The sequence below is a fragment of the Sus scrofa genome, chromosome 5, assembly GCF_000003025.6.
Source record: "Sus scrofa isolate TJ Tabasco breed Duroc chromosome 5, Sscrofa11.1, whole genome shotgun sequence".
NCBI lineage: Eukaryota > Metazoa > Chordata > Mammalia > Artiodactyla > Suidae > Sus > Sus scrofa.
The window spans coordinates 62,810,731-62,822,632 of NC_010447.5; the positions used below are offsets into that span (position 1 = coordinate 62,810,731).

Below are 11,902 nucleotides of genomic sequence, written 5' to 3' on the forward strand. Positions count from 1 at the left end.
CCTAGTTGGATTTGTTAATCACTGAGCCACGATGGGAACTCCTCATCTGTGTTCTTACAATGGAAATTTTTCTTTTTCTGACTATGTAATATTCTACTGTGTTTGTAAATATACACCACATCTTTTTTATCCATTCATCTCTTTCTGGACACAGTTTATTTTCATGTATTGGCTCTTTAAATAGTGTTTAAATGAACATGGGAGTGCAGATATCTCTTGGAAATGATTTCATTTCCTTCACATATGTAAGGATTGCTTTGGCTATTCAGGGTCTTTTGTGGTTTCATATGAAATTTAGGGGTTTTTTTGGCCACACATGTGGCACGTGGAAGTTCTCAAGCCAGGGATTGAACCCACGCCACAGCAGTGAGCCAAGCTACAGCAGTGACAACACAGAATCCTTAACCTGTTGATCCACACAGGAACTCCTATGGTTTTTTGTTGTTGTTGTTGTTTTAGTGATTTTTGTTTTTTCCATTATAGTTGGTTTACAGTGTTCTGTCAATTTTCTACTATACAGCAAGGTGACCCAGTCACACATGCACACACATTTATATACATACTTTTTCTTACATTATCCTCCATCATAAGTGACTAGATATAGTTCCCTGTGCTATACAGCAGGATCTTGTTGCTTATCCATTCCACTTGCAATAGTTTACATCTATTAACCACAGACTCCCAGTCCATTCCACTCCCTCCCCTCCCCCTTGGCAACCACAAGTCTGTTCTCCAAGTCCATGCATTTCTTTTCTGTGAAAAGGTTCATTTTGCTGTATATTAGACTCCAGCTATAAGTGATGTCATATGGTATTTGTCTTTCTCTTTTTGACTTATTTCACTTAGTATGAGAGTCTCTAGTTCCATCCATAGTGCTGCAAATGGCATTATTTTGTTCTTTTTCATGGCTGGGTAATATTACATTGTGTATATATACCACAACTTCTTAATCTATTCATCTGTCGATGGACATTTAGGTTGTTTCCTTGTCTTGGCTATTGTGAATAGTGCTGCAATGAACACATGGGTTTATGTATATTTTTCAAGGAAAGTTTTGTCCAGATATATGACCAAGAGTAGGATTTCCGGGTCATATGGTAGTTCTATATTTAGTTTTTTGAGGTACCTCCATACTGTTTTCCATAGTGGTTGTATTTTTTTTAATTTCTGTTAAAAAAAAATGCCATTGGAATCTTGATAGGGATTACATTGAATTGATAGATGACTTTGGGTAGTAGGGACATTTTAACAGTATTAATTCTTCCATTCCATGACCATGGGATAGCTTTCCATTTTCTTGTGTCTTCTTCAATCTGTTTAATCAATGCTTTATAGATTTCAATGAGATCTTTCATCTCCTTGATTAAATTAATTCCTAAGTATTTTTTGTTTTCGATGCTATTGTAAGTGGGGATTGTTTTCTTTATTTCCTTTTCAGATAATTCGTTGTTAGTGCGCAGAAATGCAAACTGAAAATTTCTCCATTCTAATGAGGCTCACTTTTTAGTAGGTCATCAGTGCCTGTTCATGAAACAGTATATACACAAGGAGTCATTCTATTCATCTGTAAATCACAGGTAGTTGTATCAGTCCTGTAGCTAAAAGGATATGGGGTGGAATCGTTTGGTAATGGCAATTTTGAAGAGTAAGTCTGAAAAATGTCAGCTGATTCTGACATCTTCTTGAAATCTTTAAACAGGGAGGGAGACCCTGGAATAAAAAAGAAGCCAGGGTAATATTTTTTTGAATACCTCAAACATTTTAAAACATCAGTTGGAAGACCATTGAACTACTTTCAAAAGAATACAAAAGGACACCTACATTCCTTCCAGAGGCTGACACACACCAATAAGGGAAAGAATAGCTGTGATTCTGTGTAGCCAGTGAGGGTTGTAACAACAATAATGATGAAGATGGAATCTAATTACCATGGAGTCCACATATATCTTAGACCAATTTGTCTATTCTTCTACTTATTTCCCACAAAGAGATGATCTTGCTCTCACTCTTTTTTTTTTTTTTTTTTTTTTTTTCCATTTTTTGGCCACCCCGAAGCATATGGAGTTCCCAGGCCAGGGATCAGATCCAAGCCACATCTGTGACCTACGCCACAAGTGTGGCAGTTATCTGATCCTTTGACCTACTGTGCTGGGCCAGGAATCAAATGTGCATCCTGTCCCTGCAGAGATGTCATTGATGCCGCTGTGCCCCACAGTGGGAACTCCACCTTGCTCTCACATTTTGTAAGTGAAGTCAGGTAAATAACCAAACCTCAATGTACACAGCGAAGTGATGGTGAGATGAGTATGTGTCAAAGTTATCAGGAAAGAAGTTTGAAGAAGGATCCTTCTTTTTGCATCAGAATCTTTGTCCCGTACAGTAACTTACTAGAATTATGCAGTGGAGTTCCAGGGCATACAGCGTCATCCATACTGGGGGGAATCTTGGCCAGTGAGCTTCTTTCCCAGGTGGGTAGTTGACAAAATTCCTCCAGCAGTAATCATACTCTAAGGAAACACAAATGTTAGTTCATTCAACACATTTGGCCAAAAGTTAAAGTGAGCCTGGCTTAATAATATCCATATATAAAGCCTTCTGGCCTATCTGCATTTTTTTTTTTTTTTTTTGGTCTTTTTGCCTTTTCTAGGGCCGCTCCCACGGAACATGGAGGTTCCCAGGCTAGGGGTTAAATCAGAGCTATAGCCGCCAGCCTATGCCAGAGCCACAGCAACGCTGGATCCAAGCCACGTCTGCGACCTACACCACAGTTTACAGCAATGCTGGATCCTTAACCCACTGAGCAAAGCCAGGGATCGAACCCGCAACCTCATGGTTCCTAGTCGGATTCGTTAACCACAGCACCATGACGGGAACTCCTGGCCTGCTATTGAAGAGGGGTTGTACTCTTCCAGAATCCCTAAAAGGTGCACAGCAATTCGTTTGAAGATGGTAGAGACCATAGTGACAAGACTGGGGAAAAGCGTCATATCTTTGATCGTTTCCATGCTATGAATTTCAGACCTGGTCCTTCCTCCTGTTATTTTGGACTTTCATTTGTGAGATTTCCAGTCTGGCGTAATCAGTCAACTGGCCTAGAAACACAGCACCACTACCACCAGTCTCTCATACACATTTAAGATTCCTGGGTTATTTTTGTCACCTGGGGCTCCCATGATCTGGATGGTCACACCATGGTTCACCAGGTCTCTGAGTCCTTGCCGGTTCTGTGGATCCATGTGCTGGAAAAGCCGAGCTACATAAATAACCAGGGTCACACTAGGGTGCTGATCCAGAAATTCCCTTATTGCCTCAGAGCATTCCCAGCAGGGACTCCAGGACAGGAACCAGACGATGGAGCAGTGGACAGATGGGTGAAAATGCCTTTCCGAAGTGATTTTAGCTAGAAAATTGCGTTCAACATGGTTGGTGGTGTTTTTGCCTGTATGTCGCCAGGTGTCTCGGCTCCTGCCCCATTGGAGCTCATAGAGCAAACAAGTCTCTTTGCGGAGTTCTCTGGGGTCAAAGAAGACTTCAAATTCCCAGGGTTCAATTCTCCTTCTGAAATATAAAAAGCACTCCCGTGTTGTCATGGCATCAATAGAGGGACCTTAGAAATAACTTCATTTTCTCCTCTTCCTTTTAAATTGTTTTTTTCTCTTTAGGGCCACACCTGCAGCATCTGAGTCGAATTGGAACTACAGCTGCCAGCCTACACCACGGCCACAGCAATTCAGGATTCCAGCCGCATCTGCCATAGTTTGCAGCAATGCTGGATCCTTAACCCACTGAGCGAGGCCAGGGATCAAACTCGAATCTTCATGGATACTAGTCGGGTTCTTAACCTGCTGAGCCACAATGCAACTCCCATCTTCTCCTCTATCAGACAGATCTCAAACATGACCTCTTAGGAAACTTTTTCCTGTTTATTGTCTTTTTAGGGCTGCACCCGTGGCATATGGAGGTTCCCAGGCTAGGGGGTGAAATGGAACTGTAGCTGCTGGCCTACATCACAGCCATAACAATGCCAGATCCCAGCTCTGTCTGCCACCTACTACACAGCTTATGGCAATGCTGGATCCTTAACCCACTGAGCGAGGACAGGGATTGAATCTCATGGATACTAGTCAGATTTGTTTCCACTCAGCCATGATGGGAACTCCAGGAAACTTTCTTTTTTTTTTTTTTTTTTTCCCATGGCCAGATTCGTGGCATATGGAAGTTCCAGGCCAGGGATTGAATCCAAGCCAGAGCTGCTACCTGCAATGGATACTGAACCTGCTGGACCACAGTGGGAACTCCCTAGCTAGATTTTTTTTTTCAGGTGTGGAAGCCTCAAATTGCCAACAGGATTCTACTACAGCTCTGAGAAGAGAGTTATTTATTTATTTGTTTGTTTATTTTTTATTTTTTTGTCTTTTTGCTTTTTCTAGGGCCACTCCCGAGTCATATGGAGGTTCCCAGGCAAGGGGTCTAATCAGAGCTGTAGCCGCTGGCCTACACCACAGCCACAGCAACGTGGGATCTGAGCCGTGTCTGCAACCTACACCATAGCTCACGCAATGCCAGATCCTTAACCCACTGAGCAAGGCCAGGGATCGAACCCGCAACCTCATGGTTCCTAGTTGGATTCGTTAACCACTGAGCCACGACGGGAACTCCTCAATGGCATCTTTAGATTTAACACGCTCTGTGTATCAAAGCTGTGACTCAGGGAAAACTCAGAATTACACCGAAGAATCTTCTTTGCAATATGGTTGGGTTATAAGTTTATTAAATCCTCATATTTTCTACTCATTCCTAAAGGATCACTTCATTTATTATGTCAATCACTCATTTCACTCTCCATGAGATAATATATTCCCTGACAAAATTCTCCCTGTTATTACGATATGTCTAGAGCATGGGCATATAGTATAAAGTAGGAAGAAATGGCTCAGTGGAAATGAACCCAGCTAGTATCCATGAGGATATGGGTTTGATCTCTGGCCTTGCTCAGTGGGCAGGATCTGGCGTTGTCATAAGCTATAGTATAATTGCAGGTGCAGCTCAGATCTGGCATTGTTGTGGCTGTGGTGTAAGCCAGCATCTGCAGTTCCAATTGGACCCCTAGCCTGGGAACTTCCATACGCTACACACGTGGCCCTAAAAAGACAAAAAAAAAAAAAAATTAAATTAAAATAAAATAAATAAAATAAAATAGGAAGATGAAATCAAAGTAACAACTGAGTTCCCTAGACTTTTCACTAGTGCCCGTGAAAACATGTGATTGATTTAAAGAGATTAGAATCATGGTAACACAGTCACAGAACAAAGCTGGAAGATGATTTTCTTTTTTTTTTTTTCAACAGAAACCAAAGCCATAGGAGCAAAGATACAGAAAGCAATAATCATAGAGAGTGGATTTGGAAAAGGCAGAAAGAATGGAGCCTGGTAAAAGAGGAAAGGAACATTAAGAAAAGCTATAGTCCTCCAGCCCTTAAATACCCATTCTATTCTTGGCTGAATTAACTGTGCACCATGATAGTATAATTCTGACCTTGATGTGGCATCTCCAGCTGAAGGACCTGTTAACCAAGAGATGATCAAGTCAAATAACAGTTGAACTCATAAGAAAAAATATGCTCTGTTCTTCTAAATCTGCAGCACATATCAGAAAATGCAGTTAAAATATTCTCTCCTAGAGAAGGAAACCCTCCTACACTGTTGGCTGGAATGTATAGTGCAACCACTACAGAAAAAAAAGTATGGAAGTTCCTAAGAAAATTAAAAATAGAATTACCACATGGTCTGGCAATCCCACTCCTCAACATATTCCTGGACAGAACAATGGTTCAGAGAGATACATGCACCCCAATGGGCATTGCAGCATTATTCACAATAGGCAAGACTTGGAAACAAACTAAATGTCCATCGACAGATGAATGGATTAAGAAGATGTGGTGTGTATATATATATATTTTTTTTCTTTTTTGAGATGTGGTACATATTTGCAATGGAATATTACTCAGCCCCAAAAAGAACAAAATAATTCCATTTGCAGCAGCATGGATGCAACTAGAGATTGTCATACTCAGTGAAGAAACAAAGAAAAAGTCACACACCGTATAATATCACTTGCACATGGAATCTAAAATATGGTACAAATGAACCTATCTACAAAACAGAAACAGACTCATGACAAAGAACAGACTTGTGGTTGCCAAGGGGGAGGGGGATGGAATGTGCTGGGCTGGGAGTTTGGATGTAGTAAATGAAAACTATTCCATTGAGAATGGATAGACAACAAGTTCCTACTGTATAGCACGGGGAACGAAACCCAGTCTCCTGGGATAAACCATAATGGAAAGGAATATATTTTTTAAAAGATGTATATATTTGTATAAATAAGTCACTTTACTGTACAGAAGAAATTAACACAACATTGTAAATCAACTATACTTTAAAAAAAAAAAAACTTTCTTTCTTGGATTAATTGGATTGGACTAGCTCATTGCATCAGGAAAAGCAAGATTTTTAAAGGCTCTGCAGCAATTTATTTGCCCAATCCCAAACCAGGTAATCCTCTTTAAGTTTCCAACAAGAATGTTTAAGTACAATGGGAAAGTCACCCCTCCAAGGATCTTAGGTGTAAACTGTGTGACCCTGTAACATTCTGTACTTCCTGATGAGCATCTAATGATCATGCTATATTATAGATCCCTAATTCCATGCCTAGAATAACACCAATTTGTAAATTAGGTGAGATATGGATTATATATATCTTGTTCCAGACCCTATCACAATGCTGAAACATGTTGGTTAGCAATAGATACTTGCTGAACAAATGAAATTCACCATCATCCATTACAGATTCTATACACATTAGCAATACTATGCTGAGAGACTGGATATCTCATATGTTGCTGGTGGGAGTGTAAATGGACACAACCACCCCGGGAAACGGGGTATTGATGATGGGGAACACGTCCTCTGAAGGAGGTGAAGCAGCAGTGGGAACTTCAGAAAGAAAAAGTGAGGTGTAGTCTCAGTATCTACCCCTGCGGAGCACGGTAAGAACACCTGCTACGTAAACTGGGATGGTTTGAGGGATAAAACAAACTCCCTTCAGGGGAAAGTCCAGGGAATCTGCCCAGATACTTCAATTAAATAAAGTCTTTAGTCTTTTCTCCCAAATACCAGTCACAAGATTATTTTAATAGAGGGAAAGTACAGTGGAAAAAACACTGTTTCTTGAAACCCAGCTCTGATACCTGTATTGTGTCCTGTCACATCACGCCCACACTCTTGCAATAGCATTTTCGATGGCCTCCTTTCTGCCACCCTTTTCGGCTTCCAGTCAAAACGGCATCAAGTGCCAGGTAAACATGTCTACAGCATCAGTCATCTCCATGCTATTCACAAATTCTTCAAATATTTTCTTTTATCAAAAAAGTCAGGGAGTTCCCGTCGTGGCGCAGTGGAAACGAATCCAACTAGGAACCATGAGGTTGAGGGTTTGATCCCTGGCTTTTGCTCAGGGGTTAAGGATCCGGCATTGCCGTGAACTGTAGTGTAAGTCGCAGACACGGCTCGGATGTGGCATTGCTGTGGCTGTGATATAGGCCAACAGCTGTAGCTCCGATTAGACCCCTAGCCTGGGAACCTCCACATGCTGCAGGTATGGCCCTAAAAGGACAAAAGACAAAAAGAAAAGCCAGGAGTTCCCATTGTGGCTTAGCAGTAATGAACCCGACTAGTATCCATGAGGATGCAGGTTCAATCCCTGGCCCTGCTCAGTGGGTTAAGGATCCAGTGTTGCCATGAGCTCTGGAGTAGGTGACAGATGTGGCCCAGATCTGGTGTCGCTGTGGCTGTAGAGTAGGCCATCAATTGTAGCCCCAATTCAACCCCTAGCATGTGAACTTCCATTTGCTGCAGGTTTGGCTCTAAAAAGAAAAAAAAAAAAAAAAAACCCACATCAGGGGAAGTTCCCCCCATGGTGCAGCGGGTTGAGAATTTGACTGCAGTGGCTCAGGTTACTGAAGAAACCTCAAGTTCAATCCCTGGCAGGCGAAGTGGGTTAAGGATCTGGGGTTGCCACGGGTGGGACTCAGATTCAATCCCTGCCCTGGGAACTTCCATATGCCATGAGTGCATCCATAAAATTAAAAAAAAAAAAAAAAAAAAAAAAAAGAATCACACAGGGAACTGTATTCAATATCCTATAATAAATCATGTTGGAAAAGAAAAAAAATCCAAAAAATCAACCTCAGTTTCTCTAGCCCAGCATTCAGGGCCCTCAATACCATCACTTCAGGAGCTCCCTGGTGCCTCAGTGGGTTAAGGATCTGGTATTGTCAATGCTGTGGCTCTGGTTTGATCCCTGACATGGGACCTTCTGTGGCAAAAAAAAAAAAAAAGAAAAAAAAGAAAGAAAAATTCCCAAAAAACCTTATTACCTCAAATTTGCTTTCTAATCTCACTACAAATTATTTCCAAAACCTCTTCTCTAGCCTAACTAATTTATTCATTGTATTCCAAACACAATCTTTGTAAATCCTCTTTTTCTCTGTGTATTTCTGTTTTTTTAATTTATAATTATTTTTATTTTTTCCATTATAACTGGTTTACAGTGTTCTGCCAATTTTCTACTGCACAGCAAGTGACCCCATCACACATATGTATACATTCTTTTTTCTCACATTATCATGCTCCATCATAAGTGTAGACATAGTTCCCAGTGCTATACAGTGGGATCTCGTTGCTTTGTAAATTCTCTTAAATTTTTCTATCAATCAACCTGGAATCTCCTCCTTTTTGTCAGTTCAAATTCGACCCTTTTAGGAGTCATGTCAAATGCCACATCATCTGAAAATCTTTCCCTTTCACAACCTGAAGTGTTTTCCTCTTTTTTTTTTTTTTTTTTGCCGCACCCACGGCATATGGAATTTGTCAGGCCAGGGATCGATCTGAGCTCCGACCTACACCACATCTGTGGTAAAGCTGGATCCTTAATTAATGGCACCACAGAGGGAAGTCCCACGAATTTTTCTCACATCAAGGAACCGACCCTTACATTTTCAATGAACACACCCTTGTGCTATCACTTCTTTTGCTGACTTAAATTTGTATTTAACAGCTGCATTTTTTAATACTTAATTTTTTCTTCTGGTGACATAAGCATTGATGTAGTGGCATTTGATCAAAAGCATTAATGGCTATAACAGTTAGGGTTAATAATAATAGCAATAATAATAAATCCTGTTTAAGACTCACATTAATATATTAATAAATAGGAACGTTGGAACATGTTCAAGGATACAAACATAAGTCGAACACACATACATACCCCCCACACACACACAGAGGTTTTGCATTTTTTAAGAGTAAGTAGCTTTCAGGCACCCCCGTCTGTTTTACCTCTGTCAGAAGCCATGCTGCTCTGTCACTGGACTTTTTCCTCTGGGGCTCTATATAGTGCTAACTGCTGCTGCCAGAACACACCCGAACATTGTTTCTCAGGTGTGACCACTTCCACCTGCTTGGGCAGAGGATGACTCATGCCCGAGACTCATGCCCAGTCTCAATCCTGGGTATCTAGACTGTACAGCCAGGTGGTAGCAGACAGAGAGGGAAGTTGGCCACAGGGGTGGTAAGAAAGCAGATGACGCAGTTAATTAATCCTGTAGCATAATCCCCAAGAATACCCAAATTTCGAATTTTTTCCCCAATAACATCAGAATGTAGGCGCTTTTCCCTTTCCCTTCAAGGGAGGGCAAGACTGACCCATCATTCTTTATTGGGCAGAAGAGAAGAGAAGGAAAGGCAAGAGAAATTTGGCCAGCTTCCTGTGATCTGAAAGTTTGCATTGTTACCTGGTGACGACACCAGCCTTGCCCTGTAGCTAGGAGTCATTTATTTCTAACTTCCTCTTATTTTGCTCTTCGCCCCGCATTATGTTGGAAAGAGGAGGCACTGTTAGAGGCACAATCAGAAGGACTTCAGTCTCTGAGTCAGTAATTAGTGTTTAAGTCTCAGGGGATTTCTCTTTCTTCTTGAAGCTACGTTTAAGGGTATGCCCCAATCCACTTCTGCTTTTTTTTTTCTCCTTGAGAAAATGAATACTGGGGTTCCCTCGTGGGCAGCGGGGTTAGGAATCCAGCATTGTTACTGCTGTGGCTTGCGTTCGATCCCTGGGGCGGGGGAATTCTACGTGCTGCAGGCATGGCCAAAAAAAAAAAAAAGAAAAAAATGAATCCTCTCCTCCCCACTTCCATTGCCTCCTGTTGCCTGAACCCTGAGTCAAGCACCTCTGGGTTTCAGCACACACTCCCAGGACTGAGCTCACACTCATGACCTAAGTCTCACACTAGAGTTTCAAAGGTCTCAAATCTAGACACTCCTGAAATTGGAATTGAGTCTCAAATTCCACGAGCCCCACACCTTAGTCCTAAATATAAGAACTTCCAGGGCAGTTCCCGTCATGGCGCAGTGGTTAACGAATCCGACTGGGAACCATGAGGTTGCGGGTTCGATCCCTGGCCTTGCTCAGTGGGTTAAAGATCCAGTGTTGCCGTGAGCTGTGGTGCAGGTCACAGACTCGGCTTGGATCCCACGTTGCTGTGGCTCTGGTGTAGGCCGGTGGCTACAGCTCCGATTCGACTCCTGGCCTGGGAACCTCCATATGCTGTGGGAGCAGCCCTAGAAAAGGCAAAAAAAAAAAAAAAAAAAAAAATCTGGCATGCCATGAGCTGTGGTGTAGGTCGAAGATGTGGCTTGGATCCCGCTTTGCTCTGGCTGTGGCATAGGCTGGCAGCTGCATATCTGATTCGACCCCTTGCCTGGGAACCTCCATATGCCATGGGTGCGGCACTAAAAAAGGACAAAAAAAAAAAAAAAAAAAAGAGAGAGAGAGAAAGAATTTCCTTAATGACTGCTGCACAAGATGAAGCAGTTATTTGGAGTGGAAGGTGATAGCTTTGAAGAAGGGGCAGAAGGACCACATCCTAAATAAAGGTCTTTCAGAAGCCAAGTGTTTCTGTCAGGCCTGTGTTGTACGTAGAATAATGGCCCCTGAACCAGTCCCTGTTCTAATCTCTGGAGTCTATAAATATGTTACCTAACAGTAGCATAATGGACTTCGAGATGCGATTGAGTGAAGAATCTTGAGGTAAGAAGATTATCCTGGATCATCTGGCTGATCTCAATCTAATCTTTTTTTTATTATTCTTTTTCTTTTTTAGGGCTACAATTTGGCATATGGAAGTTTCCAGGCTAGGGGTGAAATTGGAGCTGCAGCTGCAAGCCTATGCCACAGCCATAGCGACACAAAATCTGAGCCACATCTGCAACCTACACCACAGCTTGTGGCAATGCTGGATCCTTAACCCACTGAGCAGGATCAGGGATCGAACTCACATCCTCCTGGATACTAGTCGGGTTCTTAACCAGCTGAGCCACAACAGGAACTCCTCAATCTAATCTTAAAGACCCTTATAAAAGGGAGGCAGAGTTAGTCAGAACGCACATGAAGAAATTTATGGGATGTGATTACTGGCTGAAGAGGGCTTCATTCAAGGAATGAGGACCACCTCTAAAAGGCGGAAAAGGCAAGGAAATGGATTCTTCCCTAAAGTCTCCTGGAAGAATGCTGCCCTGTTGACACCTTGATTTTAGCCCAGTGAGAACCTCTTTTGTGCTTCTGACTTCCAGAGCTGTGAGACTGATGTCATGTTGTTTTATATTGTGAAGTTTGTGGTCGTTTTTTTTTTGTTTGTTTGTTTGTTTGTTTGTTTGTTTGTTTCTTTTTTGGCCCTTTAGGGCTGCTCCCGCGGCATATGAAGGTCCCCAGACTAAGGGTCCAATCAGAGCTATAGCCACCAGCCTACACCAGAGCCAAAGCAACCAGGGGTCCGAGTCACAT

At 42.0% G+C, this 11,902-nt stretch overlaps 1 protein-coding gene across 2 annotated transcripts; it reads right to left on the reverse strand.

Annotated features, from left to right (window-relative positions):
* On the reverse strand, positions 1,089-9,802 carry APOBEC1 (apolipoprotein B mRNA editing enzyme catalytic subunit 1). Of its 2 annotated transcripts, none has more exons than XM_013988403.2 (5): positions 9,400-9,802; positions 5,537-5,564; positions 3,161-3,558; positions 2,389-2,507; positions 1,089-1,521 (listed from the first exon to the last, which is right to left on the reverse strand). In XM_013988403.2, exons 1-5 carry the CDS (start codon positions 9,413-9,415, stop codon positions 1,504-1,506), a joined length of 579 nt encoding a protein of 192 aa, XP_013843857.1. In that variant the 5' UTR covers positions 9,416-9,802; the 3' UTR covers positions 1,089-1,503. The 2 variants fall into 2 exon arrangements, with proteins under 2 accessions (XP_013843857.1, XP_003126567.3); XM_003126519.4 differs by having other exon boundaries at positions 1,089-1,710; positions 9,400-9,799.

Coding starts and splice junctions, on each gene's coding strand:
- APOBEC1 (XM_003126519.4), bottom strand. Junction 3,559..5,536: donor GCTGGAGATGCCACATCAAG/GTCAGAATTATA, acceptor TTTATATTTCAG/AAGGAGAATTGAACCCTGGG. Junction 1,711..2,388: donor AACTCCACTGCATAATTCTA/GTAAGTTACTGT, acceptor TTTTTATTCCAG/GGTCTCCCTCCCTGTTTAAA.